This window comes from Ursus arctos, unplaced genomic scaffold (genome assembly GCF_023065955.2).
Source record: "Ursus arctos isolate Adak ecotype North America unplaced genomic scaffold, UrsArc2.0 scaffold_18, whole genome shotgun sequence".
Taxonomy (NCBI): Eukaryota; Metazoa; Chordata; class Mammalia; order Carnivora; family Ursidae; genus Ursus; species Ursus arctos.
Genome location: NW_026622852.1, coordinates 52,573,924 through 52,597,999, shown reverse-complemented (window position 1 = coordinate 52,597,999; position 24,076 = coordinate 52,573,924). Strand labels below are relative to the sequence as shown.

The following is a 24,076-nucleotide window of genomic DNA, read 5'->3' as shown; positions in this document are numbered from 1 at the left end:
CTCGAGTCACTCAGCACGAGCAGCAAATACTAATCAAAGGGGGAAAGAATGAGCTGCCTGTGGCCGTGTACGAACAGGAAATTCCTCTCGCCCACTCTTGCGTCTCTTCCGCACAGGACTTGGGCCACAGAGTGGCTGTGTTGCTGGTGGTGGCAGGTGCTCCACTGGCCACAGCGGAAAGGCGTATGGTTTGTTTTTTGAGGTCAGGAAGGACGTGTGAAGTAGGTATGGAACCTTTCAGTATTTGCTGCCATTGCCAAAATGCCTCTACTGTGTCCTCTACGCTCTGCAGCAGGCTCACTACCTGTGAGCATTCTTTAAGTACCACACTACCAAATACAAGTCCCCCCCAAAAAAAAACACCCGAGACATACCAATCCTCTTATCTGTTTTTCCTGTTGGTACACGGCCACAAGCAGCTCATTCTTCCCCCTTTGATTAGTATTTGCTGCTCATGCTGAGCGACTCGAGATCGGTGCTCCGTTTGCAAGTTGAGGGGAAGTATCGGGAGAGTAGAACAAGTAGCCAAAATGGTCATCATATGTCCGTGGTTTCCAAATGGCAACGCTAAAAACATACTTCGCTCTGCATCTCCGCTGACTCTCAGGGATCGCCGGAGTCCAGGGTTAGGAATCCAAATGATAGTTAAAAATTGGCTGACTAATATACGCATTATTATAAAACTGGGGGTGGTGAGTGAATGTTCAAATGGCAGGTTAAAAAGAACGGCACCAAAAGGGTTATATCAGAACTTCCCGCTTCGCAGCAGTGGTGGGCGCAGAGCCCGCAACCAAGCAAGGGGCAGGGGAGTACGAAAAACGGTCTTTGATCAGGAAAGTGAAGACACTGGAGCTCTTCCGGGGCGATCACTCCAGCAGTGGTGTGAGGAATGGCCAGAGAGACCAGGGGCAAGGAGAGTAGCCCAAAGATAGTGATGATCTCAGGTCAGAGGTAACTGGGCCTGGCTTACTTGAGAACAGTCAAGAAGAGTCAAAAATAATGCTAACAACAGTAACAGCCGCAACAAATACTCACCCAACACACTTCCGACGTGCCCGACACAGTTCTCAACATTTTCTCATGTATTTACTTGTTTAATCCCTACCATAGAGGTAGGTCCGAGGGTGAGCCTGGGTATCTGATTCAGGAGCCTATGCTCTTAATCGCCATGGGACATACTGCCCCTCACTGCCTGGCCTACGGTCCCCACACTAATTCAGGTCTTGCGTACTCAGACCCCATAGCTGCCTGAGGTACAGGCTGGGGTGACAGTCTCCCATAGGTGACTTTTTTTACTCATGCTTTCATGGTGCTCCCCCAGGCTGGACAGAGATGTTCTGATGGGTGACACTTGAGGGTTTTCGGGTTCCTATGGGTAGCTGAGTTCCAGCCCCCCATGTGCATGGGGCCTGCAACCTGGACCCTCCACCCATGTGCACAGGAGAACCCTAGTGCCAGCTGCAAAGCCGACGCACAGCGGTTTCTTTTCAACTGTGCTCACGGTGCTGACTCTGAGAGCACGCTTTATTTCTAGCACATGGTGACTTCCCTTTCTTGGCTTCTGGTTTCGGCTTTGCATCTTGGTTTTTAATTTGGTTGTATTTTATCCAGCATTTATTTGTGTTTGTGTGTTTGGAGCAGGCAATCGGGAAGGAGGGGCTTATTCCCTGTCAGCTCCGTCTACCATATTGCCTCAACGTCCAAAACACAATCTGCTAAGAGAGTCTTCTGGCATTCACGATCACTTCCTGGAAACCAAAGCTTGATTTCAGACATGCCAAGCGTGAGCTGTCAAAGGAACATGCAAGCAGAGGGCTGTGCGGAGCAGGCGTGGGAACGTGGGTCTAGGGCTGCAGAAGGAGGCTGAGTGTGAGCTGAGGAGACAGCCTCCACTGGGCACAGAAGTGATGGTGAAGCTCTCCGTGCTGTTGGATCCCCAAGGGACAGGAAGCGGATGGGAGGGCGGGAATTGGGGTCAGAGCCTCGCAGAACACTTCCATCCAGTGGGCGAGAGGAACAAAAGCAGTTAGGGAGGAGCCAGCTGTCAGAACAGTGAGAAGAGGACTAAGCCAAGGGACGGAGATTTTTCAAGAAGGGGGTGATGAGGTGTCCAATGTTGTGGCAACGTAAGGAAGGTGAGGGTGAAAATGTCAGCACAGTTCATGACTGGGACCTTCTGAGAAGCAACGCAGGCATGGCTATGAGGAAGGACAGGGGAATGGGTAATCGGAGGCGCAAACATCGGTTTCCTCTGCCCTCCATATCCTCACCGCCTCACCCATCTTGCCTCCTACTGAGCCAAAGCTCAGGAAAGCCTGAAAGAGGCAGCCCATGCCCATCACCACCTTCTCAACAACATCAGACACAGGGAGCAGAGGCACTTCCTGAATAAAAGACTCACAAGCCCGAAATATGTGAATGCCACACATCTGCCTTCTCAGGACATTTGCAAAGTGGCTGTTCTCCAAAATGCTTGATGACCCCGTGCCCCCAGGTGTCTGAAGTGAGAGCCCCACTACCAGGAGGTTCCCTTTCCAGGTCCGCACCCTGCAGACCAGGCCGCCTGGCCCAGTGGCTATGAATTCCCCCTGCCGCTGCCGATGAGTCAAACTGCCTGGATCAATTCAGCAGAGGAGAGAAAATCATGATAGGAACATGCAGAGAGCCAGCAGAGCGTGTGTGTGTGTGTGTGTGTGTGTGTGTGTGTGTGTGTAGCACATGACTATAATTACTGTAAAGAGTGACTCACCCAAACTCCAGGAATTCCATACCCCCAGGTCACTCGTGAGTAAGTCAGCCTCCTCCTGGGACCACTCTGATCAGAGAAAAGGCTCCACCATCATCCTAGCTGCTCAGGCCCCAAACCTAGAAATCCTCTTCATTCCTATCTTTTCCTCCTCTCCAACATCCCACCACACAATCTGCCAGGTCTGCCCTCAGAATGGCTCCCCTATCGGTCTCCTCCTCTCCTGTGTCCTGTCACCCCCCCATCCCAACCAATACCACCTCACTCCTGGATACTGCCTGACCTCCGGACCAGGCCCCATTTCCCATCTTGACCCCCTGCACTCCCGCTTAGCTTGTTTTCCACACAGTAGCAACAGTAATTTAAAAAACAAAAACCGAAAAGCAGCTGTAAGCCAGATCATGTCCGGCTCCGTGCACTTGAAATAGAACCTAACTCCTGTCCTGGGCTGTAAGCCCTTTGCGGCGGGCCCGTTGCCCATCCACGGCATCTTGTATCAATCTCCTCCTGGCCCACAGTGCCCCTGCCACACTGGCTCGGAGTTTCTGGATGGCACCAAGTTTCTGCCCACTGTGGGTCTTTGCACTGGCTGTATGCTGATCCTGGCACGGCCGGCTCCCTGTGTCACTCAGGCCTCAACTTAACGCAGTCTTCCTTCTCAGAAAGACCTTCCCTGAAGCCCCATGCTCCAGCAAACCCCAGTCATCCTCTCTCACACCCTCCTGTCTTGGTCTCCTGTGTTACTCCCATTCCCATCGGACAGTTCTTCGCTCACTGCTTCACACACTTAAGAACGTTTATCCATCACTTCTTATACCAGCAAGCCGGGACATGTGTTTATCCTCCCTCAATAATGTGTCTGTCTCCTCCGAACAACACAAAAGCCCATAAAGACAGGGCCCTTGACCGTAGCCTCAAGGCCTGGCATGGAGGAAGCATTCGGTAAATATTTGATTTGCAGAATGAATATGAGCCGCACGGTAGCACATACTCAGGAAACCAGAATTGACCGATTCTGTCTTGCTCACGTCGCATGGCCTTGAGGCAGCCAGTACTCCCAAGAGGCCCCAGTGCTGGGATGAATCAGACCCTGCCTGTGCTTTTCCAGGCCAGCAGAAGGTGACTCCCTCCCTGTTTGCACATGAGCCAGCATTTATTAGGGCCTACTATGTGGGAGCCTGTCCTCAGTGTCAGTCTCCAACCCATCCCAACCCACTCAGCTGCTGGCACTCCGCAGTCAGCCATGGACAGCTCAACGGGCTGCCCTGCCCTACAGCTAACGACCAACTGGCCCTCACTGGAGCTCATCCATGGTGCAACCAAGTAGCAGGTCTCCGCCCACACCCATAACTCCCTTCTGTCCGGGTTTCCCAGATATCCAGGGTTTCAGTGCCACCCAGGGACAGCACTCGAGGAGCGAGTCACACCCTGCCCCTGAGGGCCCGAGTGTCAGCCTCACTTCCCAATGTGTGTGCCTATTTCTCTCTGCCCTGTGCTCAGCCGGATTCCGACATCAGGCTCCATCACCGACCAGCCATCGAGCGCACTGGCCGAGAACATGGACTGTGTCGCCAGTCAGGCAAGGCTGCATCACACCAGCGCTGGCAATTGCCAGCCCTGGGATCTCTGTCGGGCCACTGCACCTCAGTTTCCTTCTCTAAAAAATGAAGACTCTAGGGACACCTGGGTGGCGCAGTCAGTTAAAGTGTCCGACTCTTGGTTTCGGCTCAGGTCGATCTCAGGGTCATGAGACAGAGCCCCACGTCAGGCTCTGCGCTCAGTGCAGTCTGCGTGGGTTTCTCTCTCCCTTCCCTTTGCCCTCCCCACCTCCTCCTCTCTCTCTAAAAATAAATAAATCCTTTTTTTAAAAATGACGACTACAAAAGCACTGACCCTCTGGGCTGCTACGGCAGGGCCGCCCATGCTCCTGCTCCCCCTTGCTCTGTGGGCCCGTGAGGTCTCCCCAGTACCAGGTCAATGGAAAGGTGGGGAGAAGGGACACAGCTCTGTTTTGGCAATATTTCTACGGCTAAACCCATTACCAGAAATAATAGCAAATGAAGAATCAGATTCAGCACAACAGACATAGGCGATCTAAACCACAAGCCTATACTCGGCTGGACACCAGGGATACAAAGAAGAATCAGACCTCATCATGAAAGAAGGCAGTCTGAGGGAGAGGAAGACCTGTCAACAAAACCACAGAGCAGATGTGCTGTGTGCTTGTAATGACAGGTGTGGAGAGAGTGTCAGGAAGGGACGCAGCTGCCGATTCCGCTGGGCTGGGGTGATCTGGATGAAGGTGAAAAAGGATGAATTTGGCCCCGTCCATTTCTCCACGCTCTGTGCCAACCACTGTCCTAGGGTCAACAGGACAGGTGGGCGAGAGGGGGCCTGCGAGACTCCCTGGCTGCCCTTACCAATGACACAGTTTCTGCGGGTCATGGAGAGCCACCACATAGCTGACAGGGAGGTCTGTGCACGCCGAGATTTGTAATTCATCTCTCTGAGTCCGCACATGGCTCCCAGCAGCCCAAGAAACAAGAACTGCATCTAAATAATGGAAAATTCATTTGAAAAAGACTCTGTAGGCAACTTTTGAAAAAAGCCTCATGGCTCAGATGGACTCAGGGACTCACAGGTCTGGCAACGACGGGAAAGACCAGTGGCTTCCAAACTTGCTTTCAAGCTCTCAAGCCACTGCCGAGCTGAAATCCACCCAGGAGCCCAGGACATCAAACTGCAGCAAACAGAGTTGCTCTGCTGGAAACAGTGCCGAGGTGTCTACTCGGCACCTCCCTCCTCTCCCCCAGCCCTGGTGGCCCTCAAGCAGCTCCACGGAACCCTTGGGGCTCCACGAAGCAATGACACAAAACCACTCATCTAGGCCAACCTCTGAGTCGATAGAGGGAAACAAGTCCCACCGAAGTCATGCTCTGAACAGCGGCTGAACACAAACCCAGTTTCTGACTCCAGGCTAAGATGTCTCGCTCCACTTTGCTAGGGCTAGGTCTATGGAAAACAGCAATTTAAAAAAACAAGGCTCATTTCTGATCACCTACAACATAATCCCTAAGTGTTTTAAAGGCCCCTGAATTAGCCAAGTATGAAACTGAGCCCAGCCCCACAGACTGGCAGAAAGAAGTTCGGAAATGAGTTGCAGAAGCACAGCTGACAATTTCATATAGTTTCCTTCAGTTCCGTGGGACATAAACAGGTCTTGAAAGGCTTGGGCTGTGTGGCTGTGGGAGAGACCCTGGACCAGGCGGGCCAGGAGGTGAATGCTAACGAGCTATGGAAATAGCAATTACTTCCCCCATGTCAGGCACTGCGCCAAGCTAAGGAGGATAAAGAGGTCTGAGATATTTTTAAAGTATTTTTACAGCAGAAAAACTTTCCTACAGACTCAATTATATAACTATCAGACTCCACCTCTGAGCTGAAATTATCCATGGCCTTCAGGAATAAAAACAAAACAAAACCCCACTTCTCTCTACATGAGGGCCACAGGTCTCTCCAGAGAGCCTTGTAGCTATATGGCCAGCAACCCAGGGTAGCTGCGAATCATCAGCCCAGAGACCTTCCTAAGGGCAATTCGGAGCCTGTCAGAGAAGAATGCCAGCCAAGTGGAGGGCAGAAGTCATGTCACTGACCCAGCCTCTACATGTAACCTTATGGGTCCAGGAAGGTCCACTCGAGGGAGCTCTGGCCTCAGCCATGTTGTATCCTCACAGCTTCCTCATCCCAAAATGGGGCTGCGCTCCCTGAAGGAGACAGGATGTCCAGGGAACCCACGGTAATCCTCTGTGACCAGCAAAGGGCAGAGAGAGTAAGCCTTCGGGGGCTTCACCACTGAAGAACTTCACCGTGAAACAAGAGCCAAAATCAAAGGAATTAACTTACAGCCCAGGTTTTTGTCAGCCTGAAGATGGGTGCACTTTGTAATGCTGATACCACGGACATGAGAGAATGAAGGTTGTTGAGTTCTAGAAGTTTCTGAAAAAAGATATGGAATAGATTATTTTGCTGCTACAAACAACAGAACAAAAACATGCTCAAGTGTTACCAAATGTTGTCATATTCATGAAATTCAATTATACTTAAAAATATCTCATGTAGAAAATATAGTTCTATGGAGTTCATAGAAACCATATGCTCTTTCGCTTTCAAATCGTCAAAAGGTGATTCTGCATCTCAAACACTTGCAAAATTTTGTAAGCTGACTAGTCTGGTTGCTGGACAGAACCATGGTGCGGGATATGGTTTGATAATGTCCTTTATGTTCTTTTTTCCAGACGAATTGGAACTGTCCCAGCAGGCTTTCGTAAACTGAAGCCTCGGCTATGCCAACAATATCCACGTGGGTCTTCTGCGACTACCTTACACCCGGAACGAGAGGGGCTGAGGGAAGCTGCCACCCATCTGCGTGATCCCCCTCTGCTAGGAAGACAGAGCTCTGGCCTCTCAGTCACTTAACCGTGCTCCACGGTGGTAAGAATATTTGGATTCAATTCAGTCTCACACAAGTTCCTCACCATGGAAGACAACAGTAGGAGACACGGCCGAGAGTAAGTACAGAAAGACGTAACTGCTCTGTTCTAGGTTTGGTGCTGAGGGAAATCTGCTAACGGGACTGGGGTTTACTTCTCACTCTTGGGAGCCAGTGCAGTTTGGGCTAGTGAGTGAGCTCCATGGAACCAAGAGACCTGGTTCAATCCCAGCTCCCAGCACCCGTGTGTCCTGCCATGAGTTGCCGGCGCCCTGGCGTGCTCACGCCTTCAATGAGGAAGTTAACCACGGCATGGGCGCTACACGGGATGGTGCGTGCAAAGCGCCAGACCAGCACCTGGCACTAGGGTGAGTGCTCTGTGCCTTGTGGGCTGCTCATCCCTTATCGGGAAGACTTCTCCCCTGCCTGTCCCCGCACTTGTCTTGGGTTCTACCAAGCTCAGACGCCCCTTCCTCAAGTATGTCTTTCCTAACCCTGTTCCCAAATCTAGGGAGACTGGGGACCCTGTGTGTGTGTTCCCACCGCAGTCTGTGCATCTCCTTAGCACACTGGGCTGTAGCTGCTTTTACCTGCTTCTCTCTCGCCCTGGACCCTGTGCTCCCTGAGAGCAGGGGTGAAGCTCATCTGCCACCATATCCCTAGCACCTCACACAGCGCACAGTAGGGCCTACTGAACGAGTGAATGAATAAAAAGCCCTTATGCCTAGTCCTCATGGCTCTGTTCCTACTCAGGGATTTCTCCCTTACCACACAAGTTAATACTTCCTTTCACACATCTTGTAATAATCTCTAATTGTTCCCTGTGTATAATAATTGATTCTCTGAGAGGACTGAATTTCATCCTATGTATCTGAATTGCTATGCCTGCCACACAATTTCTTTTAGAGCTGAAGGTCCTCTGGGAGATCACCTAATCCACCCCTCTCATTTCGCAGACGGGAAACTAAGGCCCAGAGGAAGGAGGGGCGTGCACAAGAACACACTCAGGGCACAGTGCCAACACTGAGCCACCGCTGGAAGACGGCAGACGTTAAGGAGGGATCGTTTTGGATTCCTTGGAGAGGGACTGCAAACTCGTTTCCTGGAAGCACCGGAGGACTAGAACTTCATCCTGCTTTCTCCCGTGGCCCAGCATGAACTCACGGACAGTAACAAGCATCGTTAAACCCAGCCCCAGCATGGTCCCAAGCACTTCAGAATGCACATGACGTGGAAGTGTCTGTTGCCCCTGACATACTTATGGATGGATCCCCTCAACCTTCCCAAGAGGGGCAGCAGAGCAGCTCCCCTGAAGGCAAAGAGACACGCTCGAGCTCACTCACTGTAAGGCCCTGGGCCTGAGCACTTACCTCTCAGAACCTCCCCTTCCTCCTCTAGAAGTGGGAGAACAACAATGTGAACACCAAACAAGATCATGTCAGTACAGTGGCTGCTATGATGCCCGACTCAGAAGGGCATCAGTAAAGGTTAGCGGGCCTAGGATCTGGATGGGAACACAACACGTGCACACACCACATAGCGAACTAGGCAGAACAGCAGCGCGCTGCCCAGATGCAGGCAAGCCCCTTGGTCAGCAGCAGCGTAAGGGGAGGAGCTGGCAGCATGATGAGAGTGGTCCAGGAAGGCCCACGGTATCACGACCTGGGCTGGCCGACGTAAGGGAAGAGGAGGGGAAAGGTGGGATACAGACGTAAGCCTGGTGCTCAACAACTGGAAAGGACAGAACCTATCAGGGCAGGGGCAGGAGGTGGGAGTGGGGGCCAGCAGGGTCACTGGGCCTAGGCCTTAAGCTCAGGACGGGGGTGGGGTGAGCTCTGCAGACTGTGGACAAAACCGCAGGATGGGATGGTATCACGTAGCCCATCAACCCCCAGTACAGGCTGAATCTGAAACAGGAGGATAAATGGACCCCAGAGGGAGCCCCCACGGCCTCACAGAGAGTCTGAACAGCCAGCTAAAGAGAATGGTTGGCTAACATAATAATGGGTAGAGGGCCACACCACCATGTGTGCACAGGGGCGGGGAGGCTGAGTGGGCACCTAGGTCGGTCTTACAGCCTGGAGGAGTCAGGTTACAGCCTTCTGTTTGAACCCAGCCCAGCATGCCCAGAGCAAAGCAGCTCTCAAAGTACTGAGGAAACACATTCTGCAAAAAGTAAGGAAGGGAGGAAGGAAGGAGGGGTGGGAGGGAAAGGGAGAGGAAGCGAGGGAGAGGGGGAGGGAGGGAGGGAAAGAGCGGAGAAAGGGAAAATAATAAAAGAACTTACCTTGGCTATTTTCACAAAATGGCTCAGGATTTCTGCCCTTATTTTTAAAGTCTGTGCGGTTAGAATTTCTCGAACAACCCAAAAACTGACCTGTAGAGTCAAACACACATACACACACACATATACACACATACCAGAGAAGTGGTTAAATACTGGACCACCCCTGTCGCCCTCACCCACCACAGACAGGGATTTCCCAGAGGTCAGCAAGCTGGAAGAGCACAGCCTGGGGTTGCAGGTGGTTGAGGGTTCCTTTATGACACCCAGCCCTGCAAATAGGTCCCTCCTTCAGCACCTCCTCTCGAACACACACAGTGTGCCGAGAGAGACAAGTACTTTCCTCATCATCCGGGGGAATTACTAGGATTCCACAACATATGAATCTCTCTGAAGCTGTGGCAGGAAATTTTGAGATGAAGCAGACAGATTCTGCTCAAAAGGACCCCTGTTGTGGGAAAACCATGGATGGATGGTCGGATGGATGGATGGACAAATGGCCAGACAAACGGGTATGTTCACTGGGTGGACCACCATGAGATCTATATCCCCAGCCAGACCTCAAGTAAGTAGGATTCACCAATATTTGCACAATTGTAACAAATTTAATTTTCTAGGAGAGGTTCACCCAATAATTTAAATGATATGAAAGTGTCTTTCAAAGTTCCATAAAGCAACGCAGGTGAAGGGACATGTTTTTCTGGAGATCACTTATGCCAAAAGGACACGCTGGTACTTTGGGTTCAGAACATTATTCATGCTTTAAAAAAAAAAAAAAAAAAAAAAACATTATTCATGCTTGACCTCTCACAGAAATCAACATCCACAAGCCCCTGAATCCTTTTGGGAACAAGCAAGTTATCTACCAGGGTATAGTTGACTCATACGACACCTCGGTACGACACAGAAGGGCTCCGTGCCAACGAAGCCTGGGAAGTGGTTACTTTTTTGCTTCTGTCTCGCTACTGTAACAACAGTGCTGCGTGCCACGCAGATGCCCAAGGGTGGAATGACAGCACAGCGGAGACAGAGCTGAGCAGGGTACAGGGATGTGTGGAGCTGCAAGGAAGGTAAAGGCGCCTAAAACCTCTTGTACTTGACAGAGAAAAACAGGGATATTCCAGAGCTAACAAAGCCCCTTTAATGCTGCAACCAAATTTTTTCTCTTTCCTGAAATAGTCACTTTTCAATGAGAAAACAAGGAAAGAGTAACCAGGAATCAAAAATTTGCTTTTTATGTTAAGTAGGAATATTATAGAAAAGTTTTTTCCACATAATTATCCGCGGTTGCCTCCAGGACATGCCCGGGTTTCCATAGAATCATTTTTTCCAAGGAATTGCCTAAAATTAAGTTCAGACTCAAACGTTTACTAGCCAGTTATGGAAGAAAGATTTTCTGGACACCAAATGATATGCCCATAAACCTTATATTTTAATACATGCACATTTTTATGCCACAGAATCTCAAATGTGATAGTTTATATGTATAATTTAATAGATTCCTGTGTGCCAAAAAATCACACATATTTAAGGCATAATGATGGAACATGGCAGAGTTCACGCTGATCTACAGCACACGAGGCCTCTGCAACCCCGGGTCAATTCCGTTCAACAGACTGCCAATGAAGCCTGCACCGTGTGAAGACTCTAGGCACTGTGAGTCCAGACCCTCTCAGCCCTTGCCTGATACGGAGGTGACCAAAGGATCCTCCAGAAATCACATGGCAATCCCGCACATGGAAGAAGTTCAACCGAAGCGGACTGGAACACGGGAGAGGTGATGAGAGGGGGAGGCCTGCTGGAAGAGGCAGGCCTTGAAAGATGGGTAGCCTTCAAGCAGGTAAAGGTAGGATTGGGGTATCGCTGTATACACCACGACCAGGGAGGGCTGAGCAGACTGACTGGTCTGGTGTTGCAGGTGCTCTGTGGGATCAGGGTAGAGGCGGGAATCACAGCTGGGAAGGGCACTGAAGGCCAGATGGCGGGGGTCTGGAACACCAAGGTGACTAAAAGAACCTTAGGTGCTATTCTACATGGGGAGACTTCCAGAGGTTTCCGAGCAGAGAAGTGACAGAGCCTCTGTAGGTGCAGGGACACCCATCAGGAAGCTGATGCAATGGTCCAAGTAACAGGTGGGAGGCCTGCGCTAGGGCCATGCTGAAGGAGATAGAGAGAAGGGGCAGATAAGAAAGACATTACACAGGTAGAAGCGGCAAAGTTTCAACATTTTTTATTCTCTTTTCTAACTACAAAATTTAAGAGAAGCTTAATGCAGAAAACAAGGGACACACAGATAGGCACAAAAGGCAGGAATCATTTGCCTTCATTCTTGTATACAAACCACCATGACAGAATTGTGGTTTCCGTCCTTCTACTCTCTTTTCCATTCACAGAACACACGTCTGTCTTTTTCAACTAAATTGGTATATTTATCATCATATTATCACAAGAATTTTTAAAAGTGAATAAATAGTCCTCTACAACATAATGTTTAGCAGCTGCCAAGTATTCCATCCTAGGGATGTACTATCACTGAGCATCCATCGTTGGATAGCTTATTTCTAATTATTTTGTTGTACTAAGCGATGCTGTGGTGAGCACTTCAGACATATATATTTATTCATTTTTAGTTAAAGTCTTAGGATAAATTCCAGTAAGGTGGAATGAATAAAAGTATGTGCACCTTTTTTCAAACGTATATATTTAAAAAATTGGCCTCTGAAAGGTCTATTTGTTTATCCATCAACAAGTTTGAACTGATCCATGCCCCCATGCAAGGCAAATACCAGTTATTACGATTCTTTTTTTTACTAACCTAATGGACAAAATGTCTCATTGTTTCTATTTTGCATTTCTTTCATAACTATTCAATTGACATCTTTTTTGTATTTTTTTTCAGTTTTTTGTTACAAATATTTATGAGCCATTTGTACTATTTGCCTTGTGAATTACCTACTCAGATCCTTACCCATCCTTCTAACGGGATGTCTGTCCCTTTACTACTGATTAGTAAAAGTTCTTTGTGTAGTAAGAAAATACATTAACCCTTTGTGGGCCATATACTGTACCAAGAATGCGGAGAAACTGGTACTCTTATACACTGTTTTGGGGGTGGGTGTAAATTCATAGGACCATTTAGAAGAGCAACTTAAGTATACCTTTCGAGTACTTACATTCTCTCTAGAATTTTTATCTTATGAAAACACAGAAATTTGGAGGAACTCATCTACAAGGATTCACCAAAGTACTGTTTATAAAGAAAAATAATAGGGGGAAAATGCCCATCAATTGGAAACTGGTTACAGAAATAATGGTATCACCTCAGACTTTGGAAAGAAGTCACTATGGAAGGAAGCGAGCTGTTGGAATTATTCTGCAAAGGAAGTCTGTCTATTCTTCCCCATTTATTTTTGCAATCATTTATTTATATCAGAAAGGACTCATGGATATTTATTTTACACTTTGGGTTATAACCCAACACTATGTTATTTATTTTGTTGCTTAAATTGCTCCAGCTTTGGCCACTGAAAGCTTTTTCAGTTCGCTCCTGTGTTCCTTTGACCTACCCCAGCATTGTTTTGTATGGTTGGTTGGCTGGTCTGAGCACTTCCTTATTTTCTGGTACCGCTACAGGCTCATCAAGATGCTATTGCCCCAGGACTAAACCAGCCATTTCTCCAAGGAGCCTTGGTTCCTTTGATTAGAGAACAGTATTAGAAACCAAGATCTGGGGGCGCCTGGGTGGCGCAGTCGTTAAGCGTCTGCCTTCGGCTCAGGGTGTGATCCGGGTGCTCTGGGATCAAGCCCCACATCAGGCTCCTCCGCTAGGAGCCTGCTTCTTCCTCTCCCACTCCCCCTGCTTGTGTTCCCTCTCTCGCTGGCTGTCTCTCTCTGTCAAATAAATAAATAAAATCTTTAAAAAAAAAAAAAAAAGAAAGAAAGAAACCAAGATCTGGGTGCTAGGTGTGCTTATTACTACTGGGCTGTCACTGTTTCTAGGTTGTCTTGGCTGGCAGAGCAAAGTAATGTATGTGTGTGCGTGTGTGTGTGCGTGTGTGTGTATGTATACTAACCCAAGTGCATATACATATCTATAAATATTCCCATATGTAACCATCTGTATCTATATTAAAATAAATATGAGTTCATATTAATGTCTTAGCCTGCTACCCTTGCTTGTCTATAACTTTCCACTCCAACAGTGAAAAACCTGGATCCTATCATCTACCATGCATTTCCTTAATTGTTCAATTCCAGTATTCATGTATAATGGCTTCAGAATTGTTACCCAATCCTCCAGGGAAGCAACTATATCAGCTAGAGTACAGAGCTTATATACAGTTCCTTTTGTCTTTAGTCTTACAGGCTCCATTCATTTCCAAAGTTACTTAGATCAGCACCTTCTTCCCTCATCCCACCTCAGTAATATTGTTTCACACATTTATAATATGTTTGGATTTTTTTATTATGTTCTGCATTCCACTCCAGGATTCCTTAATTTTCACAATACACTTTTTAAATTTGCATATGCTTAAGTTTACTCTTGGTGCTGTAAAGTTCTATGGGTTTTCACAAATGCATATGGTCATGTATCCAATGATACTATGTATCATACAGTATCATACAAAATAGGCTCACCACCCTAAGAAATCCTCTGTGTTTCACCTACTTAACACTCTCGCCTTCCCAAACCTCTGGCAATCCCTGATGGATCTGTTTATCATCTCTAGAGTTTCACCTTTTTCAAAAATGTTTTTACATTCCCCAGAATGTTTTTAAAAAGCTAGGGGTGAGGGGAGGATGGGGGAAGGTGGAGGTAATCATAAATATGTCACCATTTCAGACTGATTTCTTTCACTTAGTAATAAGCATTTAAGATTCATCCATGTCTTTATACGGCTTGAGGGCTTATTCTTTTTTTTTACGAGTGCTCTTCCATTGTATGGATTTACGTTTGTCTAGCCATTCACCTATTGAAGGACATCTTACTTACTTTCAGTATTTGACAATGATGAAAAAAGCTGCTATAAACGTGTGTGCGCACATGTCATGTGTGTATGTGTAGACATAAGATTTCAAAGAAGCTGGATAAATATCTAAGAGTGCAACTGCTGGACTGTACCATTTTGCATTCCCACCAGCAATGAATGAGAGTTCGTGTTGCTCCAGATACGTGCCAGCAACTGGTATCGTCACTGTTTGTTTTACTTCAGCCATTCTAACAGGTGCATGGTGTTTTGCATTTCCCCAGTGACAAATGATGTTGAGCATCTTTTCATCTTTATTGCTATTTGTACTTCCTTGGTGAGGTGTCCAGATCTTTGCCCATTTTTTAATTGGGCTGTTTTCTTACTGAGGAGTTTTAAGAGTCTATTTTGGATACAATTCTTATATCAGATATGTGTTTTGCAAATATTTCCCCAGGCTGTGCTTCATCTTTTAATTTTCTCATCAGCATCTTTTGCAGAGTAGAAATTTCTAATTTTAATGAAGTCCAGCTTATCAGTTCTTTCTTTCATGGATTGTGCTCTTGGTGTTACACCTAATAACTCATCACCAAAGGTCATGTAGATTTTCTTCTATGTTTTCACCTAAAAGTTTTATAGTTTTATCTTCTACATTTAGGTTTATGATCTATTCTGAATTAATTTTTATGGAAGATCTATTGTCTGTGTCTGGGTCCATTTTTTTACATACATAAAAAATGTTCCAATTGTTCCAGTACCATTTTGTCAAAGAAATTACACTTCCTCCATTGGGGCAGGTTCATATATATGTGTTTAGAGTCAAATTGTCAAAAGAACACATGATCCAAAAAAGGATAAGCACTTCTGTGCTCTGTGGTGAACTCCTTGGTGCTGAGATACAGCCTGGCCCATAACACAGCTCAGTGAACTTGGATGAGTCCTTCCATCCCTCTGTGAGCAATATGAACAAATCCCAAGGGACGCAGATCCCACAGAGAAGCAGGCAAGCCCACTGAGTCTGACCAGGACACTGGCCGCTGGGTTTCGGGTTTGGGCACAAGAAGCCTCAAATCTGCTGGCAACCTCCTTCCAATCAGCTGATCTTATTTTCCCTCTTATTTTCCTCAAAAACATTTGGATGTTTACTACATGCCAGACACTGAGCTAAGAGTTCTTTATATACCATTTCACTCAATCTCCAAACCAACTCTGCAAGGTGAGTCATATTATTATTCCCATTTACAGATAAGGAAACTGAGGCTCAGAAAGGTAACTGACCTGCTTCCCTTATCTGGAGTCTGATGGGGAACTTTGTTCTCACATATGAAAGTCTGCCAGGAAGGGATGCCAGTCAGTTCATCTCAGAGAAAGCAGCCCAGTGGCTGACCAGGGCTGTCTGCTGGCCAGTTTTCAAAACAGAGCTACGAGGGCTGTGTCCAGAACCCGCTGGCTCTGAGTAGCTGAGGCTGGCAGCAAGACCATTTCTCAAAGCGTTCTGTTTGGGAAAATGCGACCACTTCTGGCTCGCTTCACCCACTTGGTCTGATCTGGACACAATGCAATTGTTCGCAGAACAAGCTGCACCACCCTTTGCCAAGCTGACCTGGCTTCCGCCTGCAAGGCAGATTACATCAGAGCCCCCAGAAGCCCTCCTCCAGGAGCTCTGTGGCTGGTCAGAGGTGGGACTGAGCTGGCTCCCAGTCAAATAGTTTTGCTAAGGAAGCTATGAATCCTCTGATAGCGTGTACACATCTGTTTTATTTTTTAAAGCCTAAGCTTGGTTGAAAAGGGAGATTTTGAAAAGAAAGAAAAAAGAAACAAAAGGCTTGAGAACTTCTCTTTTCAAAACAAACAAGTACATACAGCCCCTACTCCAGATGCATCTAGACCCTTCTTAGTTCCTATTATAACAACAATAATGCTAACTCCAATCTTGATCTTCAGATGAAATGCTGGTGCCTCTCTGAGGCTCTCCCCATCCTTGGGTGGTAGCCAAGGCTGGGGAAGCCTGGGGAGGGCTGGGCAGTGGTGATGCATAGGGACCGGCATTTCTGAGCAGGGAGGCCCAACTGCAGGGATGGCCCAAAGGGAACCCAGGCCCATCACCCCGAGGTCCAGTCACGCACACTACGTAATCTCTAATCCACTGTCCTCATTTGAAAGAAGAAAGAAGAAAAGCTGTCAACAGCACCATTTGGGGGTTTGGCCCACTCAAAGGGGGTCTTACAAGGTAGCTTACTAGCAAAGATCACATTCTGGCAGATCTGGATAAGAAGCCAGAAGTCTACTGCCCTGAGTTGGCCTAAGCCCCCACCATCACTCCCTTACGTGGGGGTGCAAATATTCATACCTGGAGCAAACGTTCTGGTTGGACCAAGTCAGTTTGCAGCAGTATGTATGGGGCCAGTGGCCCGGCCATCAGGCACTCAAAGAAACTCAATTCAACAAGTGTTTTCTGAGCATCTCATTCGTTCATTTCCCACATATTTACTAAGGGTCTATTATACGCCTGACATTAAGCAAGGTGGCGGGAGGCGCAGTGGTGAACAAGATAGAGCCCACAGACTGGCATGGAAGGCGGAGGTGAAAGAGTTCCACAGAGTGAGCACAGATGAGCAAAGGGCCACATGGAGACAGCAGCACAGGGTGCAGTGAGGGAACATATGACAGAGAAGACCTCACACAGGCTGGGGATTCATGGAAAGCTCCCCGCAGAAGTGACATTCAGGCTGGTGAGACTGGGAGCTGAACAGGGAGGAAGAATTCTGAGCTGAGAGGACAGCACGTCTGGGGGCCTGATGGGACAGGGAAGAGAAGGAAGGCCAGCCCAGATGGCTGAAGCCCACGGAATAGGGGAAGGGACAAGAGATGGAGCTAGAGGGGTGGACAGAAACCAGACCCACTGTGCAGGACCTTGCAGGGCAATTAAGGGCTCGAGCCTTAGCTTAGGTAGAATTGGAAGCCAATGAAGTGATTTAAACCCAGGAAAGATGTGTTCAGTTCCACCTGCTGTGAAAAAAGAACCATGCAGGCAAAAGGACTGATGGGCGGGGTGGTTCGGGAAGAGGGGTTTGGACCTGGGGCCAGAAGCCTGGGACTGAAACCTGGCAGGGTGCCCAGACCACAGGGGACAAGACTGCTACCTGGTCAGGCACACACAAGGGGTACTACTTACCTGGTTAAACCTCCGGGTAAAGGCCACAACGTTGGGGGCGAGACTATGTTTCTCCTTCTTACTCCATCCACAGCTGGCAAGTTCCTAGGAAGGACAGAGTCAGTTTCAACAGTGATTCTTCCTAATCAGGACACAAAACACACCAGGGGCATCTAAGTGGAATGTGGACACGATATGCGGAAGAGCCAAAGCCCTGGCCATCCTTTTCTTCACCAGGGTGGGTGAGGGTTCTCCTCCTCTGGAGAGAAGGGCTGGATCTGTAGATGGAGGTGCAGCCTGGGACGCCCCCCCCCCCGCCCCCACCCCGAGGTGAAGATGGGAAGTGGGATACTTTTCTCCATAACCCCAGCCACATTTCTCAGGACTTCAGTGCCAAAATATCCTTAACCGCAAACTGCCTGTCTGCCAGCTCCCCTGGGACCAGAAGTCCCTTCTGAAAGCAACCTGTCTGAGAGAGGGCATAATGTGTGAGCTAGCAGGATTCATCTCCCTAGGTGAACTTAAAATTAAAATATGACTAAAGGATCTCAGAGGTCATTGGCCACGTGACATCCTCCATTCCTGGAATCAGAGAACATCCTGGCCCAAGCCCACTAAGTCAGAGAAGCTTCTGGAACTACCTCACACCCCTTCCCGAAGTTGGCCCCTCCCATATCTCATACAACCAACAGGGGGGCAGAAGGAGAGATTGCCTTTAACATCTTCTTCACAGGCCTTGTCTCTTCTTTCCTAGCAGTAATCTGAATCATCATATTACTTACATTTTACCCATCAGTGAGGTTGGTTCCTACCCCAGGGAGCTAACAGGAGCACTCTACCAGGATGACTTGGGGTGCCTAGGAGAACCAGGGAAGACCCACTACCCAATGCCCAACTACCCAATGCCCAGCATGCTCACCTTGTGGCTTGGGAGCCCTGGCAAAGAATGGAAGAAAGGGGGCAGATTAAAGTGCTCTACCTCTGAGTTACAAGCCCTCCTTTTAATTCATACCAGGCCTTGCTATTATTAACAACATTTTTTTGCCACACATCTGGAACTTTAATAAGATCTTTAGTGAGAGCCAGCTGCCCACCAGCTGGAACGGGGGTCTACCAGGAAGTCAGGGAGGGCAGTGGGAATGGCCAGAGACAAAACTTGTTGGCTGAGCAGCTGTGCCCAAAGTGCTGTGCCCTACGAATGCTTCTCAGGACCCAACTATAAGCCACAGAGGGGCGGGCACGGTGTGAAGCCTGGTTGGAGGCAATGGACAGCTCAAGATACAAGATCCAATGGCCTGGACCCGAGAGCGCTCAGCCACCAAGCCGGGGCTATGTACGCGGCTCCTCTTCCAGCTGCCTCCCTTCTGCAAATGCACCATTATCCTCCCGTCACCCACACGGAAAACACTACCATCCCTGACCCTGCCAAGTCCTTCACATCTTCAGTGCAGACCCCAAGTACCAGTAATGACAAGGATGCGGACCAGTGCTGCCATTCAGCAGGAGCCCGCGCGTGTCAGTCAGGTGCCGGCCTCCGCACGTCTCCTGTCATCTCACAGCACAGCACTCTCACTGCCTCCATTTAGTAGACAGGAAGCGCTCAGGATTCTTCCTCTTGAAGGAATACCTTGACCCTATCTCTTTTCAAAAGTAGGCGTGAGCCTCTCTGAGATGTAGGATTTACAGTTTACCATGATTCTTCCCATTCTGAAAATGCGTATTCAACCCGCCTCAGTTACACTGAATTCTCCTCCCCTTTAGTACACTTCAATTGATTTTGCAAACGTGTATCACTGCCCTTTCCAAGTTTAATTGTGAGAACCAGAGCCTCCCTCCTCTGTGGATCCCAAAACCAGTCCTAGAAAGGTATGGGTTACAATCAGATAAAAAAGAGAATTCATAAACCTGGCGATCAAGGACTGGGGCATGGTTGTTGCCCAGTTTCTGGCTGATAGTTACTTCTTTGTTTTTTCCCTGAATTCTTTAATAGACAGCAAAAGTTATATACATATACGTGTGTGTATGCGTGTGTGTGTGCACACATGTGGTTTATGTGTACACACTTAATTAAGAGTCTGTAATGTCATTTAGAATTAGACAGACCCAGCCCCATCCTGGCCTCCACACACCAGCTGCATGATCTTCTCGGACACAATCTTCCCAGAATCTCAATTTTCACATCTTAAAATGGGTACGACACTGTATTTATCTATGAAGCTCGATATGATGATTAAATGAGATTAAGACATGCAGAGCACTTAGCACAGAACAAGTACTCAGTAAAGGTTATCCCCCTTCCCCTCCCGAGAGTCCCACTGCTGTCAGACCCAGCGAGAGCTCCAAACACCCTCTACTCTCCCCCACACCACGCTCTCATTGGGATCTTAAATTATTAACAAAATCTATTACTATTTCTCTCTCACTTTGCTGATGTCATGCACACAGGAACCAAAGCAAGAACTTAATACATCTGCCCTACATTTATTTGATAAGATCATTTCTGAGACCCTGATTCATAAATGGTTTGTGCACTTCTTGGGTTTTGAGAGACACATAACATTCAAAATTAAAGCCTCAAGAGAGGAAAACACTACGTTTGATAAAATGGATGGAGAAAGGCCTTAAGAGCCAGAAGACCCTGCTCTGAATCCCAGCCCGGCCACGTACTTGCAGGACGATCCCGAGAAAGTTAACCTCTGCCTGTACCGGTTTCGTTGCTGACGAAACAGGGACACCACAATCAACTCCACAGACTGGTGGCAGAGACTGAAAGAGGCAAAGCCTGGCAGAGGAGGCGACGCGCAGGGCGCGGGTCTGGCTCACAGCACTGGCAAGCAGCATTTGTTGAATGAATGGAGTAGGAGCATTCCTCAGTGTTGAAATCTCCCAAATTCAAGGCAGAAAGGTTTATCAGGATCTCAAAAGAAATAAGACCATTCTATCTGCACTAAAACAAGTCCTGGGCCCAACCTCCTTGGCACTGTTCCTCTTCTGTGTTTGGCCTTATAGGATTACAAGAGATTCCATCTGTGTGAAGAGGGTTTGGAAAATGTGAAGTAATAGAACAAAACTCTTCCAGTCACTAATGCCTAAAAAAGGTCTATGCTATGGAACCGATCTGAGTGTAATTAAGTTAAAATTGACTGGAGGAGACAAGGCTGTTCTAGAAGGAGACAAGGGGCTGGGCTGAGACTGGTGGCCCACATCGCTGGTGAGCCACTCAGCTGCCCCTGGGCTGCCACACACCCCCTCCCAAGGGCGCTGGGGCCCTGATCTCGGCCAGTCTGTCCTTGGCTCTGAGTTCTCTGCTGAGGTCAGCTGGATGTGAAAGAAGAGTACGAGCCTGTATAGTCCTTCGCCAGCTTCCTCCGGGGCCTCTCCTCTGTCATGTGGATGCTCCTTGGCTTCATCAGAGACAAAACAGAAGCTGTGAGAAGAAAACCTTCTGCCACCAAATGTGCAAATTCACCTGTGTCCTCTCCCTTCCTCAGCTTCAATGGAAGAGAGACCCTTTCCTCAGGGGATCTGCTCTCCTGGGCACTGGATCTCATCTCCTCCCCTGCTCAGAAGCCTTGCCCGCAAGCCCTCTCTCCTCCCTGCACCTTCACCCCCTTCCTCTCCATGAAGAATAGTAATAGGATGATAACAACAACAGGGACAGTTATGATGAAAGACATCTTTTCCAGGCCTCCAGGCTCCTCCGGCTCCTACTCTTTCTTCCCCTTCCCGATGCATTTCCTGAAAGGGCTGTCAGTACCGCTTCCCTCTCCACCTCCTTCCCCGCCCCCCCTGCTCCACTGACACTGCTCTGTCCTCTACAGATGATAGCCTCCTGGCCAGACAGCCGCCCCACCTCTTCCCGCTCCCTGTCCCTGCCCTTCAGCACCGTGTTCTCTGGTTGTCTTCTCGCGTCTCATGACCACCATTCCCAGTCTTATTTTCCGGTTGCTTTTTTCTTTTTTCTTTTTCTTTTTTTTTAAAGATTTTATTTATTTATTTGACAGAGATAGAGACAGCCAGTGAGAGAGGGAACACAAGCAGGGGGAGTGGAGAGGAAGAAGCAGGCTCATAGCAGAGGAGCCCGATGTGGGGCTCGATCCCATAACGCCGGGATCACGCCCTGAGCCGAAGGCAGACGCTTAACCGCTGTGCCACCCAGGCGCCCCCCGGTTGCTTTCTTCTGTTCCAGCACTTTCCCCCAATCCCACTTAAATCTGTCCACAGTCATCTTCTGTACTGTTCCATGTCCACAGTCCTCCCCAGAAGCCCACATCTACTGCCATGGCTCCCACTGAATGTCTGTGCACAGCCTGGGCTTCTCTCCTGAGACCCAGACCAGGATATTCAGCCACCCCCTGGCCACACCTCGTTGGTACCCCACAGGATCCTCAACATCAGTGGGCCCAGAACCCAAAGGAGTCTGACCAGCTGCCAAGGCCAAAAGAAGCTGGTGCCAACACATGGCCCTTCCACACATGTGCTTGATTCTGACTGCAATCTTTTCCAAATCACGTTCCTAAAACATGTCCCCATGGAACATGCATCACTTTAAGGAAAGGTCACTAATCTGACTTCATGGAGGACTACCAGGTTGCTGCCGGCCAAGAGCCCCACATTACCATTTTGCTCCCTCCTCCATCCTCCATGTTTCTTCCCATTCCTCCCGTTTTAATATCTGGAACAATCTTCAGAAGAACTGGCGGGACAACCACACTTGGTCAAAGGAGTTCTAAAAACACCCCAGGGAGTAGATGACCCACTGAGGCAGTCGGGGGGACAGTGCCAGTTTTGGGGTTGGGGTGGGGTCTAGGGAGTAAGGCATTTTAGGGCCTAGACTCTGGTGACATGGTTAAGAACAGGCAAATAGGGGCGCCTGGGTGGCTCAGTCGGTTAAGTGTCTGCCTTTGGCCCAGGTCATGATCCCAGGGTCCTGGGACCAAGTCCCACATTGGGCTCCTTGCTCAGCGGGGAGCCTGCTGCTTCTTCCTCTCCCTCTGCACCTCCTCCCTGCTTGTGCTCTCTCCCTCTGTCAAACAAATAAATAAAATCTTAAAAAAAAAAAAAGAAAAAAGAACAGGCAAATAATAGAGGGGCTGCCATTGTCCTTCAGGGACTGTCAGGCCTTGTCACCCTCAAGGAAGTCACAGTAGCCAAGGTGTGTGACACCCACATGCTCCTAGCGTGGAAGTGGGGGTGCTGGGGCTGGAGGTAGGAATGATAGCTCCTCCATGGGGGCCTCCCACCTGGAACCCAGCAGTGGGGCTGGCTCTGGTCTCAGGAGTGAACTGGGAGGGCACAGGGTCGAAAAGAGAGGGACCATGGAGTCCAGCAGTTGAGGGGTCAGATGGACTGGGGCTGACCTACAACCAACTGGCTCTGGGATCCTGGGCAAGTCACTTCCACTCCCAGGGCCTGACCTTGTGCATGTGAAAACTGACAACGATATCCACCTCTCTCACAGAGTAGTTATAAGGAGTGACTGAGGTGATGTTTGTCAACTGCTTAGCATAATATCTGATACATTGTAAGTACTTTCAATGTGTTTCTTAAATAAATAAAGTAAGGCTCAGGGGAAAAGGCAGCATGGGCAGGTGGGAGTAGGGGCAGATGATCCAGGCCGGGAGGGATCCGGCAGTCTGATGGGGATAACACCCAGAAGAGGAGTCCCTGGGCGGTAGGATTCCCAACTACTGGGATGAGGGCCAAGCTCCAGCCAGATAAGCAAAAGCAAGATTTACTGACTACCAACTTTGTGCCAGGAACTGTGCTAACACTTGACACGTGCCATCTTGTGTCATCCTCACAGGACCCTCAGCGCAGGTGCGATTGCAATCACCCCCAGTTTCTAAATGAAAAGCAACATAACAAGTAGGTGAATTAATTTGCCCAGGCCACACACGCAGTTGGTGATAGTGGGAGCATGAGCCTGTCCTCACCAAAGCCAGGACAGAGCTGCAGGCCTCACATGAGACTTCAGCAGGCTCCCAGCCTCCAGGAGAAGCCGGCGGTAGGAAGGAACAGACCAAAGCAGAGGCTGGGCTGAGAACAGCAAGACGGCCAATGTGGCCGGAGCGGAGGGTGGGAGGAGAGGTGATAGCAAAGGAAGTGGGTGGGAGGCCAGGTCATAGCCCAGCCTGGACGGCAAGTGAGGACTGGATTTTATTTTATTGAGTAGGGTGGGAAGGCAACAGAGGGACTGGGCAGAGATAGCGCCCAAAGCCTCACGCACGTGTTAGGTTTCATTGCCCTGATAACACGAGCAAGAGAGTGGCAGAGTGGATGTAAACCCCTCGAGTGCTCTTCCACTAGACTAGAGTCTAGTTTGTACTATAATCTCATATGTGGGGTAGAATATTCTCATGGGAGGGCAATTCACTTTAGTAATTTGAAATAAACACCTGCAAGGACTATGTGTGTATGGAGAAAGGGGGGAGGC

At 48.7% G+C, this 24,076-nt stretch overlaps 1 protein-coding gene across 4 annotated transcripts in view; it reads right to left on the bottom strand.

The window, feature by feature from the left end:
• RALGPS1 (Ral GEF with PH domain and SH3 binding motif 1) overlaps window positions 1–24,076 on the bottom strand; it is a 277,259-nt gene that overhangs the window by 160,215 nt on the left and 92,968 nt on the right. For all 4 annotated transcript variants that reach the window (XM_057313764.1, XM_057313765.1, XM_044389615.3 and 1 more), the window contains exons 6-8: window positions 17,662–17,745; window positions 9,523–9,612; window positions 6,650–6,742 (exon numbers count right to left, since the gene is read on the bottom strand). In XM_057313764.1, coding sequence (XP_057169747.1) covers window positions 6,650–6,742; window positions 9,523–9,612; window positions 17,662–17,745 — 267 coding nt within the window. The remainder of the gene's footprint in view (window positions 1–6,649; window positions 6,743–9,522; window positions 9,613–17,661; window positions 17,746–24,076) is intronic.